We start from the raw sequence: 17100 nt of genomic DNA on the forward strand, positions 1-17100 counted from the left end.
ATAATATAATTTCGTGGACTGAAGGAGGGATTAAAGATTTCTCTTCTTAGACAGTTATCATCGTTATTGTCATCGTTATCATTATCACATCATCGAGACGCATTTTCCTCGGAACGTTGCAAATTATATCACCGAGACATTTTATTTTTCGCAACGCCTGATGCATTTTGTGTTGTTTATTTATCCATGTGTTTTGTTTGGGATAAACAATCCACGATATGAACTCTCAAAGCTAATTGTTTTAAGTAATCAATCACTTGGATCAAAGCATTTAACGTAGTGTAGATTCTTTGTTTGAATCGTTGATAAAGTGTGGCATAATTTAACATAATGTAAACTCTTTGTTTTAATCGTTGATAAAGTATGGCAAACATTAAACTCACGTAATTTTGTTAGATTTGTAGTTTTTCACCTCATGAAATGTTTCTTTACCTCACAATTTTAACTTTAGTAATTTTCTTTGATGCATAATTGAAACTGAACGTAAATTTTCATGCATGTTATATTCAGAATTGAGATAGGGAGATCCATATTTGTCTACAAGAATTTACCACTTTAAACATGTTTTAAGTTTCTTTTTCTGAAAAGACGACTACGTATGTTGAGAAAAAAGGGAAAATATAAGCCCCACCCACCCGCCCTATCTCAATTGTGATGATTTTTTTATTCGTCGTGAGCCAAAGGGGCGCAGTTTAATTGGAAAATCCGTAGTTACTTACAAAAATTTACCATTTTAAATGTGTTTTAAGTTTCTAAGAATAAAAAAAATCATCACAATTGAGATGGGGTGGGTGGGCGGGGTTAATATTTAGCCTTTTTTTCTTAATTTACATACATTTCTTTGAACAAGACGATACTCTGTTTGTAATTTTTTGTAAAGAAAAGTATTGTGCAGTTAAGCTCCGCCCTCTTTGTTCACGACGAATAAAAAAAAACATCACAATTGAGATAGGGTGGGTGGGCGGGCCTTCATTATGCTTTATTGTTTTAATATGTGCCGACTTCTTATCACAACATGAAATTTAAAACATGTTTAAAATGGAAAATTTGTGTAAGAAAATATCGATTTTGCAATTAGGCTCGGCCCCATGATTTTAAAATCCATATTTCCTTATAAAAATATACCACTTTAACAATGTTCTAAGTTTCTTGTTGTGAAAAGACGGCTATGTATATTAAGACAAAAATGTCAAAATATAAGCCCCGCCCACCCGCCCTATCTCAATTCTGATGATTTTTACTTCCCGAGCGTAAGCAAAGGAAGTATTGTAATCGAGTCCATCGGCCGACTCTCTACTTTTACGTTTTCTCGATCTTTCATGACCCCTAGAAGACGAAGAAATAGGTCTCCCATTTCCGTCTGTCTGTCCGTCTGTCCGTCTGTCCGTCTGTCCGTCCGTCTGTCCGTCTGTCCGTCTGTCCGTCCGTCTCTCCGTCTGTCCGTCCGTCTGTCCGTCTGTCCGTCTGTTGTCCCGGATTTTTATTAGACAGATAATCTCCGAAAGTACTCGACCGATTGTTGTGAAATTTTGTACTTATATTAAGAATATCATGTAGATGGTAAAACGCTAACCAAAATTTGTCTAATCATCCCCACCACTAATGCGATGACGTCACTTCAAAATTGTACATAGTAAATGGGTTTTCAATTGTATAAAATAACATAGTCCTACACATGTAGTTTACAACTCTGAAGCGACTTTTCACCCGAAACGTCCAGATTTTTGGAAAAAAAATCAAAATTATAAAACAACATTTTGAAATTTAATTTTTAATCTGCTAACCAGAATGCTTTGAAATGTTGCAGATGTTTTAAGGCTATAAAGAGCATCATAAATCTTTAGTCAAAAAATATTTGCTTATCCCCTCCAAAAACTTGATGACGTCAGCTCAAAAGTTTGTGGAATAAATCATATCTAAAATGTACAAAATATGATGAGTCTGTACTTGTGACCTATCACTCCATTAATATTTTTTGGATTTGCATATACAGGGTGACTCAAAAAAATTAATGAATGCGTAAATATATTTTACTGATTTACTCAGAAACTACAAAACCGAATGCTTTGAAATCTTGCAGATGTTTTAAGGTTATAAAGAGCATAATAAATGTTTAGTCAAAATATATTTGCTTATCCCCTCCAAAAAATTGATGACGTCAGCTCGAAAGTTTGCCGAATAAATCCTATCTAAACTGTAAAAATATGATGAGTCTGTACTTGTAATTTATCACTCCATTCATATTTTTTGGATTTGCATATACAGGGTGACTCAAAAAAATTAATGAATGCGTAAATATATTTTATTGATTTAATCAGGAACTACAAAACCGAATGCTCTGAAATCTTGCAGATGTTTTAAGGTCATAAAGAGCATAATAAATGTTTAGTCAAAATATATTTGCTTATCCCCTCCAAAAAATTGATGACGTCAGCTCGAAAGTTTGCCGAATAAATCCTATCTAAACTGTAAAAATATGATGAGTCTGTACTTGTAATTTATCACTCCATTCATATTGTTTGGATTTGCAAATACAGGGTGATTCAAAAAAATTAATGAAAGCGTAAATTTATTTTACTGATTTACTCAGGAACTACAAAACCGAATGCTTTGAAATCTTGAAGATGTTTTAAGGTTATAAAGAGCATAATAAGTGTTTAGTCAAAATACATTTGCTTATCCCCTCCAAAAAATTGATGACGTCAGCTCAAAAGTTTGCCCAATAAATCCTATCTAAACTGTACAAAATATGATGAGTCTGTACTTGTAATTTATCACTCCATTCATATTTTTAGGATTTGCATATACAGGGTGACTCAAAAAAATTAATGAATGCGTAAATTAATTTTATTGATTTACTCAGGAACTATAAAACCGAATTCTTTGAAATCCATTGCGAAAAAAAACATAATAGGCATGCAGTCGTCACGTTTCCGACAGCGAGGGAAGTACTGTCTAAACTCTTTAGACCAATTTTTTTATTCGTCGTAAGCTGAGGGGCGGGGCTTAATTTTAAGATCCATATTTGTATACATTTTGTTTGACGTTGCTTTTAGAGCTGAAAATTGTCATTTATAAACTCCGTTGCCAAATTGCCGTTGATAGTGACTTTGTTGGAACGTTTGAAGGGATGAGTAATAGGCTTGTTGTCCCTTCGATGGTTTATTACGTTCTATCTTAAAATTACAAGTGAGACCTGAGCAGGGTGGGGGTGACAAACCCACCACTGGTCTATCGAATGAACATGCCGCCCCCCTTGAAGGATAGGCTTCAAAATTTGAGACATAAATAAATAAAAATTACAAATATCAGAAATGTTAAAGGTCCTTCACTTATTAGTCTGCGTCTGCTGGAAGTAAGCACACCTTTTTTATGGTTCGTTTGTAAACCCCAGTCGATGTTTTCACTGTAACCACCCTCACTACACCATCTAGCCCCGGATGAAGTTGGAGCACTCGTCCCAGTTTCCATTTCAATGGTGGCAAATTGTCCTCGATGATTACCACCAAGGAACCGACAGCGACTTGGGATGTGGAGGATTGTTGACCTTTAGGGCGCCTTTGTAGTTCGGACAGATACTCCTGGGTCCACCTCTTCCAAAACTGTTGGTGGAGCTGCTGCACCCGCTGCCATCGTGAGAGACGATTGATGGGTAGTGGTGTAACGTCTTCTTCTGCGGTGTTCGTCAACGGAGCCCCTATAAGCAAGTGTCCTGGTGTAAGAGCGTTCAGGTCATTAGGGTCAGGAGATAGAGGGGTGAGGGGTCGTGAATTTAAACAGGCCTCAATGCAAACTAAAAAGGTATAAAATTCTTCGTAGGTTAGTGAGGCATCCCCTACTACTCGAAACAAATGATGTTTTACACTACGCACGGCTCTCTCCCAGAGGCCCCCAAAATGTGGTGATCTGGCTGGTATAAAGTGAAAACTTGTTCCTTTTTCGGAAAAATGGTTCGCTAATTTGTTGAATATTAACATTATATTTTAGTTGATCATCTGTACAGTTCCAATGAAACCCTAAAATCTTATAATCCCCTTTGTTTAGATTTATTGCAGTTGAATGATCTCCTTCTGCTGAAAGTTCGTCCAAATTTGACGTCCATTTACAAAGATTAAAACCACCTTTTTTTAGAATTTTCGTAACCTGACCTTTGATGAGGAGTGCTTCCTCCTTTGAATTGCTACCTGATAATAGATCATCCATATAAAAATCGCGTTTTATTATGTTACTAGCTAACGGGAAATCGTTTTCAGCTTCGAGCGCTAATTGAAATAAACACCTGACTGCCAAAAATGGTGCGCATGTGGTTCCATATGTCACTGTATTTAATCGATAGATTTGTACAGGTTCCGAAACTTCATTCCGCCAGAGGATTCTTTGGAAATCGCGGTCATTTTCGTGCATTAAAATCATTCTGTACATTTTAGTTATATCAGCTGAAACTACATATTTATATGTTCTGAATCTACATAGTATAGAAAAAAGATCTTGCTGTAAAGTTGGACCCGTTAACGAAATGTCATTTAAACTAAGACCATTTGATGTCGGTGCCGACGCATCAAAAACAACTCTAATTTTAGGGCCACTAATTGTGTTTTTAAAAACGGCATGGTGTGGAAGGTAGTAAATATTGTCTCCTTCAAGATGTTTTATTGCTGCCGGTTCCATGTGGCCAAGATTCAGGTACTCGTTCATGAAACCGACATAAGCCTCCTTTAGTGAGGGATTTTTGCCCAACTTCCGTTCCAGACCCAAATATCTGTTTAATGCCATGTCGTAGGAATTACCGAGTTGGGTATTTTCCATAAAGGGAAATTTTACAATGAACTGACCGTGAGAACTTCTCGCGTAGTTTTCGCCGAAATGAGTTTCGCATCGTAAATGATCTCCGGACAAAGTCGTACCGCCTTCAATTTCTTCGTCTAGCCATAAACTCTCTAAACACAATTCTAAGTCCCCTTCCTTTAATTTGCTCGATAATAAATTACACGCATTATTATTGACGGATGTTACGGATATCATAAAATGCCCCCTACTACAAAGCCCAATTTTGTGTTTTGCCAAAATGGTTGATTAACTTCTAACTGAAATGCGGCACCGATTAACAAATCCCAATACAATCCCGCTCCTATTAACAAATCAATATCCTTAGGAGAATTAAAATCCTGATCAGAAGGTGTTACATTTGTGGGCACTTTAATTAATTGTTTAGGAAATGAAAAAGATGGAGTCGGCTCTGTGATTTTCGGCACGATTAGACAATTTATATTAGAGGCGAAATCTGATGCAAGGGATTTTATTGTCACCTTGACACCCTCGTTTATGGAGATAGCCCTTGAATTAATACCTGTTAATGATGTAGCTACCTTTGTTGTAAACAAGCCAAGTTTTTTACACATTTTCGATGTTAAAATATTTGCCTGTGATCCTTGATCAAGTAGGCCTCTGCATTTGTGAAAATTACCGTGTCTGTCCGCGATTAGCACTGTTACAGTGCTTAATAGGACTTGACTGGGCCCTACAGTGTACAAAGATGTTTGAGTTGGATTAAATTCATTAATATGCAACAAAGTGTGATGTTTTTCACGACAGATTTTGCATAAACTCTTTGATTTACACTGTTCGGCCTTATGATTGGTGCGCAAACAATTTTCACACATTTGTAATTTTGATATTTCGTTAAGTCTTTCAACTACAGTCCGCTTCAAAAAATCGTCACACTGATAAATACTGTGGCCTTTTTTACAAAAACTACAAGTGGGCTTGTACACTAGGTGATTAGAGAATGATCTGTTATTGCCATACTTATTATTATTACTATTGTTGTTATTCTTGAATGTATTTGTTGGTTTTGAGTTATTTGAAATTTGCGGTTTGATGGTGGTTAATGCTTCAAGAATTTGATATCGTTTTTCTAAAAATTCGTTAAAATCCACGTATTTTGGAACCTCCTTGTTTAGAACTGTTTGCCATTCCCGTTTGGTGGCATAGTCTAATTTTTCAGTTATAATAGGTATCAAAAGGGCGTCCCACTGATCCACCGGTAATTCTAAAACCTTGAGCGCTGCAATGTTATTGTTTACCGCATCTAAAAGTTGGCGCAATTCTACATGAGATGATTTCATTAACGGTGTAATATTTAAGATATTTAAAACGTGCTCGTTTACGATTAGCCGCTTGTTTTCGAAGCGTTTAATGAGTAGTTCTAGTGCAGTTACATAATTATCATTGGAAATTGTGAGTGATTCAATAGCTCTGAGCGCTTCATCTTTAAGACAACCGCGCAAATAATGAAATTTGCGAATGTCCGAAATAGTTTTATCGTCATGCACTAATGATTTAAACGAATCATAGAAGTTATACCATTCGCTAAGTTTTCCTGAAAAGACTGGTAAAGGCAACGGTTTTAAATTTGTCACGTTTTCATTAGAATCGGATGCAGATTTATTAATATTTATTACTGTAGTTGACCCACCAGGGCCCGTACACGTATCAGTTTTCAACAAAAACGTCTTAATTTTCGCCACTACCTCATAATACTGATTTTCTACCCCGGTGCGCTCTTTATCGTTTCCCGCGTCCCAGGCTGCCTCATCAAAATCATCTCTATCCGATAATTCCTTAAACTGAAGCGATTCAATATCGCTTTGAATTGCATTGTATTTTTTAAATAATTCCGACAGGTCTGAAAGTCTAGTCTCTAAAGTTACAACATTACTTCCTTCTTTAAAGGCATTTACCGCAGTTTGATGTCGAGTAATGCTATATTTAATGACCTTTCGCTGTGTTTTTAACTCATCCAAAGCCATTTTGTAAAAATAATAAATACAAAAAATATAAACCTAGTATGCAACAAAATCGAATATTTAACAAAAATTGAGGCTTGCTTAAACTGCGCTTTAAGGTAATTAAAAAAAGGAAGGATCTGACCTGAACGTCTCGGACACGATGTGGACGCTGAGATGGCTCGGGGCTCGGGATCGGCAGCTGCTTTTCTTCCCGACGAACTCCGGACGTGGAAATCGGATGGATTCTTTTTGCGTCACCGTTGCGTGGATTTCTTCCTGACGAATTCCGGGAGTGAGAGTCGATTGGATTTCTTCTTGGGAAATTCCGGGAGTGAGAGTCGACTGGATTTCTTCTTGGCTCGCCTGGTTTTCTTCCCGACGCACTCCGTACACGTGAATCGGGTGGATGTTTTCTTGGATCGTCTGGATCGCTTACACCTTCACTTTTACACACACCCTACGAATGTGTCGACGCCGTGAAGATGTGATTTGAATAAAAACGCCTGGATCATTTGATCGGGTCTTATAAGAACGCCTGGATCATTTGATCGGGTTTTATTTGTTTTTGCTGATTCAGATGGATGGTTCCATCAGGCTCGATTGGACCAAAAATGTTGGAACGTTTGAAGGGATGAGTAATAGGCTTGTTGTCCCTTCGATGGTTTATTACGTTCTATCTTAAAATTACAAGTGAGACCTGAGCAGGGTGGGGGTGACAAACCCACCACTGGTCTATCGAATGAACAGACTTTGATGTTCAACTTTTGCCGTATTGAAGTTGATTATTACACAAATTTACCATTTTAGACATGTTTTAAGTTTCTTGTTCAAAATAAGTCTACACATATTAAGAAAACAAGGCAAAATTTAGCCCCGCCCACCCACCCTGTCTCAATTCTGATGATTTTTTTTATTCGTCGTAAACCAAGAGGGCGGAGCTTAACTGCAAAATCCTTGTTTCTCTACGAAAAATTAAAGACATGTTTTTGAGCATCGTGTTCTTCAAAAAATACCATGTGTATTAAGAAAAAATAAAGCCAAAGATTAGGCCCCATCCGTACCCGCCCCGATCTCAATTCTCAATTGTGATGAATTTTTCATTGGATGTCAGATCGCGGGACGGGGCTTAATTGCAAGATCCATATTTATACCTCACGAAATATTTTTATTGTTGTTTATTGCTCTTTTTGAAACTTTAACACTTGTTCAGTTGTCGTTAATATCAGAGTCATCAGAAATTGAACATTTAAGTGAGGTTAAATAACACAGAAACACGTGATGGAAGCGGAGTGCGCGGTTCCTAGTCGAGCTGGCGGGATTTATCGCGCCATCTGCACAAAGGATGGTAATAGTCGAGACCCAACCGAGAATTTACGACCGTGCTGGGCGGCAGTGTTTGCGATAGGTAGAAACACCGTCGTGGGTAGGAGAACAGCCACGACCAGGAGCCCCAAACTCCGCTCGTGCTACAACGCCCCCTATGGGTACTTTTGTTGTGCTCTAGAATGAAATTGATTTAGTTTGCCGCCACACACAGTTACTTTAATTCAGATTTTGCTTGGTTTTTATTAAATTTGTGATATTCAAATGTCTGCAATTATTCAGAACGTGTAATTTGATTTCACTCCAAGTCATTCAAAGTTTTTTTTTTTTGTAGCTGAGCATTAAACGGTGTCTGCAGTGGGCACAACTTAGTCACAGTTTTTTTTCTTTTTTTTGTCAGTAGAAGAATAAATAATTTTGTGTCCTCTATAAATTTGGTGTTTTATTTAACGATACTTTTTCAATCTTGGGGTCCACCACTTGCATCTGAATGCATCCCGCCATTTTTCAAAAACACAACGTAGGGTTCCATTTTCGTTAGACGATCACAGCCAAGGCCAAATTTTGAATTTTTTAATTTTTCGCGGACTTTCAAGTTTTTTCACAAGTCAATTTAAAGCGGGATGTTTGGGTTATCACAGTGTCAATTTATTTACTTGATAAATTCAGAAACGGCTCACTCCATTTTCCCAGAAAATTTTGGAAATACAATACTGTTATTTTTCAATTTCCATTTTACACTAAATAAAATAAGTCAGTGAAATGGTAGGTGGGAAAAATTAAGATTTTGTAGTTTTATGAGCAAGTAGTAGCTCCGCCCACCCACTCCTTCTCCGTTCCAGTAACTACTCTCAATATGTATTGTTCAGTTCTACTTAGCAAGTTTAGCCCCGCCCACCCACCCTATCTTTTCTTCGGAAGTATGTGATTTGCCAAAATCAGGTTTATCTTAGCAGGTACTAGCCCCGCCCACCCACCCTCTCTTTACTTCGAGGGTATGTCATTTGCCAAAATCAGTTTTACCTTAGCAGGTACTAACACCGCAAAAAACCTAAACTTAACTCCGCTCCAATATTACTGATGCTCCTCCCATTCACTCAAGCTCCACCTTAATAAATTGTTTCATTGGCTCGGAGACAAAGGCGCCGTTTGAAATTGTACTACATTATATATATGTATATATTTTTTTATAGTTCTAGGTAACAGTTGACGGCAAGGTCGTTTTTCGAATAAATGTCAAAATTGCATTAAAAAATAATCGTTCTATCTAGATTCTATTATTTGTCAATTTAAATCCAACTTCCATCTCAGAGCCAATAAAAAGGGTCATCACAACGGAAAATGGGTGGGTGGGTGGGGCTACAGTCTTATATATAAGCAATAGCCCCGCCCACCGCCCACCTCTTATTTCTAGTGACTTCTTAATATGGTAAAAAAATGATAAATCGTAAACAAAGTATCTAGAAACTATTAACTTAAATAAACACATCAAACGTGAGAATTAATGACTTATAAATTAAAAAGCAATATAACTGATGCTCCTCCCATTCACTCAAGCTCCACGTTAATAAATCGTTTTATTGCTATTTTGATTCAAAAAACGACTTTGCCGTCAGGGTTTACACAGAAATAGTTAAAAATCATGTAAACTCGACACAATGAGGTGCAACTGTAAACCAGTGGGTCGGTGGAAACTACCCATAGCTTGGCCTCCGCGTTCACCCGATCTGAGTCTTTGTGATTTTTGTTTTACAGCTATGTGAATCGTAATTTTTTTGTTATACTTACTTGCTACAAAATTTATTTCTTATTTCTGAATAACAAAATGAGAGAACGGGTGGGTGGGCGGGGCTAAGTTTAAAAAAGTCGGACTGTACTTCAGACGCAATTTTTTTTTTGTTTAAATCCTCAGCGACATTTTTAACAACCGCAACCCGCCCACTACAACAAAGTACCTAATTACGTACAGGCAAATACGTATTTGGGAGATTCTATCAAGCGGCAATTACACGAAAACAATCATTTCGTGGAAAAAATCCAGCTGATTTCCGTTTATTACATTACTTAAATCCGTCCTTATTGTGTTAATTACAAGCGATGCTTTAATACCGTGTTATTCGCCTTTTAATTACGGACTTTTTTCCAATATGTAGGTATATTTTTTGATTAAATCAACCTTAAAAGTCACAAAGTCGACAACGTTCGAGGGTAAAGCACGAAAATGGACCACATCGATTTATTAAAAATTGCTGTAGTTTTAGTGGTGATGAGTACAGGTGCATATGCTCCAGTGAGTCTTTGTATACTTACTTAAGTTAAATTCTAAAATAATTTTTGTATTATAGATGAGCGACGCCCAAGTGAAAGCAGCTGGTAAACTCGTAAGAAACGTGTGTCAGCCTAAGAACAAAGCGACGGATGGTAAAATCTCTGAATTTATTTTTTTTTATTATTAAGTAATCGGTGATTTTCAAGAGGATATCGATAAAATGCACCAAGGTGACTGGAATATTGACCACACCGCAATGGTAAACCTTGGCATACTTTATTTAGTATTATTTCTAAAAAAATATTAATTTTTAGTGCTACATGCATTGCGTTTTGACTTCACAAAAATTGGTAAGAACGACACGTTGTAAATTTTTAGTGGCGACGTTTTTGTAGATCACAAAAGAGAACAATTTGGATTATGATGTGGCAATGAATGCCGCCAAAACCAAACTACCAGTGACAATCCGGGACGGAACTCTGGTTACCATAGAACAGTGCAAAGATTCGGGTAATTAAATTAATCAAAATTTCTTTAATTCTTAACTTACTTTGTAGCCAAAACTCTAACCGATAAATGTGTGGCGGCTTACGAAATATCTAAATGTCTCTACGAAGCAAATCCTCAGATTTATTTTCTCCCATGAAAAATTATCCAGAGGAGGTAGCCCCTACTTAATAAAAATCCCCAAACACGTAGTTTTTGTCGTGATTGTACCCCAACCAAACACCCCCACATCTTAAATACTTTTATTATTTTTTTCGTAGCAATGCAAAAATAATTTATACAAAATCGTATCTGTACAACTTAACCTAGCATTGAGCACATCGTCGGAGAGTTCATGCGGAACTTATCACACTAAACAAAGTAGTCAAATGGAACTAACGTCACGGGAATCTCAGCTCCTGGACGTATCGTGGATGAACGATATTGTGGTACGAACTCGACCTCGCCAACCCCTGATTCCTGTAGTACCGCTGCTCGGGCGGCGAGTATCTCCTGCGCTGCCTCTGGTCGTTGTACCTCGGCCTCGCCTCGGGATTGTTCTCCTGGAACCGCCTCCGATTTTCCTCCAGTCGTCTGTAGTACTCCCGTTCCGACTCATTCCCGTAGATATCCAGCACCTGCGACGTGTGAAACTGGCTCACGGTGTCCGAGTTCCTCCGCCAAGCTTCTCGGTATCTCCGTTCCATGATTTCTTCTTCAGCGGGCGGTTTTTTATTGGAGTGACTCGACGATTCGCTGGAATTTTCTTCGGAAGTACCTAAACCCAGGTCTTTGTCGAGGTCGTAGGTTTTGTATTGGGGTTTCTTGGTGTATTTTTCGAGAGTGTCGAGTTTTTGACACTTGAGGTTGTTGCCTAGGTTGCTACCATTGAGGGTGAATTGGGGGTGCGGGATACAATAAGGGTGAGGTAAAGCTTTCTCGACGTTGGACATTTTAATTTCGTCGTCGTTGCGTCTGGAAGAGCAGGATCCGGGACCAAAGAGCGACAGGAGTACCGGGAGAAGGAACAACCCGTGCATGGCGCCACAGAACACCACTAGGAACACCATTTTGAAGAACACAGCGAAGATGTAGTTGTTGGCGAGTAGTAGCGCGATCATTCCTAGAATGGTACTAACAGACCCTTGGAAAATGGGTAAACCGAGAGCATAGAGGCATTCCTTGACTCTTTCGTCTGGAGTTTTCGCACTTGAAGACATGTACGCGTAACAGATATGAGCGGTGAAGTCCACACTGAACCCTATACACATGATCAAGTTGATCATAGAGATAGAGTCAAGGTTGACGTGCCACAAAGCCATGTATCCAACAACCCCGGCTTCTATAGAAAGAATACTGAAGGCGACCCACAAAGAACATAGAATATTCGGGATAAAAATAAACGACACCAACATCATGATTCCTGCTCCGATGACCATGTTCTGGATGGAGAGAGGTCGTACCAGTTCGAACTACAACATAGACACTCGTGAGTAACTTATGGCAACCAAAACAGTACTTACTTGGTCAAAGAAAACAAAATATGGGTGGAAAACGCTAACATTCAGCGGCGACTCTTTACAAATCTTGCGTAACGCCCTCACCATTTCCTTTTCGTGTTCGGTACCTGAAATATTAACAGCTTGGATGAGGAATCTCATCCCGACTATGGAATCTCCAGCTTCGTTGAACTTCACGTCCAGCGAAAAAGGACTGGTGGGGGCTAGCCAGAACTGCAACAACATTATTACCGGTGGTACTACCTCCAAGTACCTTACCTCTTTGAGCGCTTGCATGAACCCTTCTTTAGTTTTAATCGAGATATTTAAAAAGTCTTCGTTTCTTTCGGCGTACTGGATGAAACTCCTCAACCACGACTCCGTGTACAGAGTGTTCGAAACATAGGACGTGTTTTCGAAGGTTTGGGTCAAGTTTTCTACTTGTCGTTGGATTTCGGGGTTCCAGTATTCGTACTCTCCCGCGATCACCACCTGGATCCGATACGGAAACTCTCGGTAGTAGTCGTCTTCTCGGTCGAAGAACTCGATGGCGTAGGAGTCATTTTTGGCCACTTTTCTCCGTTCGAGACCTTCTTCGATTTGCGTTACGCCGTAACCAGCACCTAAGAGGTAGAGCCCGAAGACTAAGATCACAACGACTTTGACTAAACCGTTGTTGAGGAACGGGGCGAAGTAGTCGCGGAAGAACACCATCATTCCGTGCTCCTGGTTGTCTATGGGGTTGTCCATGTCGTCCGGGTCCACACCACCGGAGCAGAAGACTCTATACATCCAACAGCGGTGTTCTGCAATTTTGAAAATTTTTAAAAAAATATTGAAGAACTAAAAAATCGAAAAATCTAAAATTTAAAACATTGAAAAGTTAAAATATCCTAAAACTGAAAAATGGAGAAATCCAAACATCAAAAATTCAAAAAAATAAAAATTCAAAAATCTAAAATTTAAAAATCGAAAACCTGAAAAATCAACGAATCGAGAAGGGGAAAATTTAAAAAATTGGAAAATTGAAAAATCGGATAAATCAAAAATCGAAACATCGGAAAATCGAGAAAGCGAAAAGCAAAAATCGAAAAACCAACAAATCGAAAAATCGAAACATTGTAAAATTCAAAAATTGAGAGATCGAGAAATCGAAAAATCAAAAGACAAAAAAATCGAGGAGTCGAAAAATCAAGAAGTCGAAAAATCAAAAAATTGAGAAACCGAAATAGGCCAAAATCGAAAAATTGAAAACTTAAATATGGAAAAATTGATAAAGCGAGAGATTGAATAATCAAAACATCGAAACATCCGAATCTCAATAAATTGAAATCTCAAAAAATTCAAAAATTCGGAAATTTGAAGAATTAAAATATAGAACTGGAAACTCGAGAAACCGAAAAATCTAGAAATTTAAAAATTAAAATATGGAAAATTTGAAAAATTGAGAAATTGAAATATAAAACAATCGAAACATTGAAAAATATATAGTATAAAAAACAAAAAACTGAAAATCCAAAAATAAAAAATAGAAAAATCTAGAAGTCGAAAAATCAAAGAATCGAAGTATTGAAAAATATCAAAACTGAAAGAAATATCCAAAAATTGAGAAATCGAAAAACCAATAAAGCGAAGTCGAAAAATCGAAGAATTGAAGAACTGAAAAATCGAAACTTTGAGAAGCGGGAAAATCAAAAATAGATTAATTGATAAATCAGAAAATTGAAAATTTAACGCAAAAATTTGAAAAATTGAAAAATTTAAATACTGAAGAACTGAAAAGTCAAAAAATCGAGAAATCGAAAACTCTAAAATTTAAAACATTGAATAATTAAAATATCGCAAAATTGAAGAATCGAGAAATCCAATTCAATTTGAAAAATTGAAAAATCGGGACATTGAAAAATTGGAAAATCCAAAAATTGAAAAGCTCCAAAGAAAAGAATCTAAAAACCGAGAAATCCAAAAATCGAAACATCGAAAAATTCAAAAACTGAGACTTCCAGAAATCGAAAAATCGGAGGATCGAGAAATTGAGGAGTCGGAAGCCGAAAAGGAAAGTTAAAAATTGAAAAATTGAGAAATTGAACAATCAAAACAACGAAACATCTGAATTCGATAAATTGAGAAATTAAAAAATTGAATAATCGAAATATTTTAAAAAAGAAAAACAGGAAAATCGAAAATTAAAATTCAAAAAATCGAAAAATTGAAAAATTGAAATATAGAAGAATTGAAAACTCGAGATATCGAAAAACCTAGAATTTTAGAAAATGGAATATTAAAACATCCAAAAGTCGAAAAATCGAAAAATCGAAGAATTGAATAACTGAAAAATCGAAACTTTGAGAAGTGGGAAAATCAAAAATAGATTAATTGATAAATCAGAAAATTGAGAATTTTACGCAAAAATTTTAAAAATTGAAAAATTTAAATACTGAAGAACTGAAAAGTCAAAAAATCGAGAAATTGAAAACTCTAAAATTTAAAACATTGAATAATTAAAATATCGTAAAATTGAAGAATCGAGTAATCCAATTCAATTAGAAAAATTGAAAAATCGGGACATTGAAAAATTGGAAAATCCAAAAATTGAATAGCTCCAAAGAAAAAAATCTAAAAACCGAGAAATCCAAAAATCGAAACATCGAAAAATTCAAAAACTGAGACTTCGAGATATCGGAAAATCGGAGGATCGAGAAATTGAACAATCAAAACAACGAAACATCTGAATTCGATAAATTGAGAAATTGAATAATCGATATATTTTAAAAAAGAAAAACAGGAAAATCGAAAATTAAAATTCAAAAAATCGAAAAATTGAAATGTAGAAGAATTGAAAACTCGAGATATCGAAAAACCTAGAATTTTAAAAAATGGAATATTAAAACATCCAAAAGTCGAAAAATCTAAAAATCGAAGAATTGAATAACTGAAAAATCGAAACTTTGAGAAGTGGGAAAATCAAAAATAGATTAATTGATAAATCACAAAATTGAAAATTTAACGCAAAAATTTGAAAAATTGAAAAATTTAAATACTGAAGAACTGAAAAGTCAAAAAATCGAGAAATCGAAAACTCTAAAATTTAAAACATTGAATAATTAAAATATCGCAAAATTGAAGAATCGAGAAATCCAATTCAATTTGAAAAATTGAAAAATCGGGACATTGAAAAATTGGAAAATCCAAAAATTGAAAAGCTCCAAAGAAAAAAATCTAAAAACCGAGAAATCCAAAAATCGAAACATCGAAAAATTCAAAAACTGAGACTTCGAGAAATCGAAAAATCGGAGGATCGAGAAATTGAGGAGTCGGAAGCCGAAAAGGAAAGTCAAAAATTGAAAAATTGAGAAATTGAACAATCAAAACAACGAAACATCTGAATTCGATAAATTGAGAAATTAAAAAATTGAATAATCGAAATATTTTAAAAAAGAAAAACAGGAAAATCGAAAATTAAAATTCAAAAAATCGAAAAATTGAAAAATTGAAATATAGAAGAATTGAAAACTCGAGATATCGAAAAACCTAGAATTTTAAAAAATGGAATATTAAAACCTCCAAAAGTTGAAAAATTGAGAAATCGAAGCATTAAACAGTCGCAGAATTGAAAAATCTGAAGTTTACAATAAATTGAAAATCCAAAAAGTAAAAAATCGAGAAATTGGAAAATTGAGAAATCGAAAATCTAAAAAAGCAAAATTGAAAAATCGTAATCTTAAAAAATAGAAAAATTGAAGAATTGAAGATGTGAAAAATCGAAACTTTAGGAAGTCCAGAAATGGACAAATAAAAAAAAATACTTTAGAAATCGGCAAACTGAAAATTTAGAAACGTGAAAATTTGAAAAATTGAAAAATCGAAATATTTAAAAACCGTAAAATTGAAGAGGACAAAAATTGAGAAATTGTATCATTGAAACATCGAAAGATTGAGAAATCGAAAAATAAAAAAATTGAGAAATAGAAAATTTGAAGAATGGAAGAATCGGAAAAGCCCAAAATTGAAATATTGGAAAATTGAGACATTTAAAGTTGAAAAATCGAGAAATCGACAAGCTGAAAAATCCCAATAGCGTATTTATAAATCAAACAAAAATCTATCAAAACGTCGGATAACAGCAATTGTTTTTCATAGAACCAAACACACTGCAAAGCAGCCTTCAACAACTCGATATTACAAACATGCCTCTTAAGTTCTTAATGCGTTTTTTTCTGTCTTGTAATTATTTGTAATGTTAACGTCGAAAGTTTATGTCATTCTGTTATTTACTTTGAATATATATTTTCATTTTGTGTTAATATTTCCAAAATTTTAGTAAATCTTGTAAAACTAAACAATTATACCAGTTTAAAAACCCTTGGAAAGTATGGAAAGTTTCTGTCAGTCTTCAGATATAGTCAAATAAAAATAGGCGTCAAATTCATTTAAATACAATTTTTTCGTATCACGTTACAACGCGTTGGCTTCATATTTTTTATGTCAAGTATATTTTCATATTTTGTACATATATGTTTATACACATTACTGTTTACGGAACAATGTTAATTATGGATTTATGGATAACTCCTCGTATAAGAGCAGAGTGAAGGGTGTTTGCCTTTGCTAATGTTTGATGGCGCCATCTGATGTAGAGTAAAATAAACCTAATACTAAATTTACTACTGAATAATTTTTCCATGTTTGTTGTTTGTCATTTAATAGTGACATTTGTAGTGACTACCAATCTTGC

The 17100-nt window shown here is 35.6% G+C and overlaps 3 protein-coding genes across 3 annotated transcripts in view; 1 reads left to right on the forward strand and 2 right to left on the reverse strand.

The window, feature by feature from the left end:
- Window positions 1-3335: 3335 nt before the first annotated feature.
- On the reverse strand, window positions 3336-6809 carry LOC135136082 (uncharacterized). The gene is made up of 3 exons (XM_064065209.1): window positions 5040-6809; window positions 3873-4962; window positions 3336-3793 (listed from the first exon to the last, which is right to left on the reverse strand). The coding sequence occupies exons 1-3, from the start codon at window positions 6807-6809 to the stop codon at window positions 3336-3338; spliced, it is 3318 nt and encodes a 1105-aa protein (XP_063921279.1).
- Window positions 6810-10447: 3638 nt separating this feature from the next.
- On the forward strand, window positions 10448-11026 carry LOC135136524 (general odorant-binding protein 72-like). Its single transcript, XM_064065863.1, has 5 exons — window positions 10448-10532; window positions 10587-10639; window positions 10695-10730; window positions 10776-10890; window positions 10938-11026. Exons 1-5 carry the CDS (start codon window positions 10457-10459, stop codon window positions 11024-11026), a joined length of 369 nt encoding a protein of 122 aa, XP_063921933.1. The 5' UTR covers window positions 10448-10456.
- An 89-nt stretch (window positions 11027-11115) lies between these two features.
- Ptr (Patched-related) overlaps window positions 11116-17100 on the reverse strand; it is a 59683-nt gene continuing 53698 nt past the window's right edge. Inside the window, exons 8-10 of the mRNA XM_064065516.1 lie at window positions 12645-13171; window positions 12390-12599; window positions 11116-12338 (exon numbers count right to left, since the gene is read on the reverse strand). Of these exons, the coding sequence (XP_063921586.1) occupies window positions 11268-12338; window positions 12390-12599; window positions 12645-13171 (1808 nt within the window). The 3' untranslated portion in view covers window positions 11116-11267. The remainder of the gene's footprint in view (window positions 12339-12389; window positions 12600-12644; window positions 13172-17100) is intronic.

The sequence above is a fragment of the Zophobas morio genome, unplaced genomic scaffold, assembly GCF_036711695.1.
Source record: "Zophobas morio isolate AGI-343-1 ecotype UQ-CSIRO unplaced genomic scaffold, CSIRO_AGI_Zmor_V1 ptg000026l, whole genome shotgun sequence".
Taxonomy (NCBI): Eukaryota; Metazoa; Arthropoda; class Insecta; order Coleoptera; family Tenebrionidae; genus Zophobas; species Zophobas morio.

What these genes read in the sequence shown, in the direction of transcription:
- LOC135136082 (XM_064065209.1), bottom strand. Translation starts at nt 6,809, where the DNA reads ATGGCTTTGGATGAGTTAAAAACACAGCGAAAGGTCATTAAATATAGC. An exon ending in AAAACACAAAATTGGGCTTT is followed by an intron (nt 4,963 to 5,039) that starts GTAGTAGGGGGC and finishes AGCAAATTAAAG; the next exon opens with GAAGGGGACTTAGAATTGTG. An exon ending in GGGGCCTCTGGGAGAGAGCC is followed by an intron (nt 3,794 to 3,872) that starts GTGCGTAGTGTA and finishes ATACCTTTTTAG; the next exon opens with TTTGCATTGAGGCCTGTTTA.
- LOC135136524 (XM_064065863.1), top strand. Translation starts at nt 10,457, where the DNA reads ATGAGCGACGCCCAAGTGAAAGCAGCTGGTAAACTCGTAAGAAACGTG. An exon ending in ATATTGACCACACCGCAATG is followed by an intron (nt 10,640 to 10,694) that starts GTAAACCTTGGC and finishes ATTAATTTTTAG; the next exon opens with TGCTACATGCATTGCGTTTT. An exon ending in TTTTGACTTCACAAAAATTG is followed by an intron (nt 10,731 to 10,775) that starts GTAAGAACGACA and finishes ACGTTTTTGTAG; the next exon opens with ATCACAAAAGAGAACAATTT.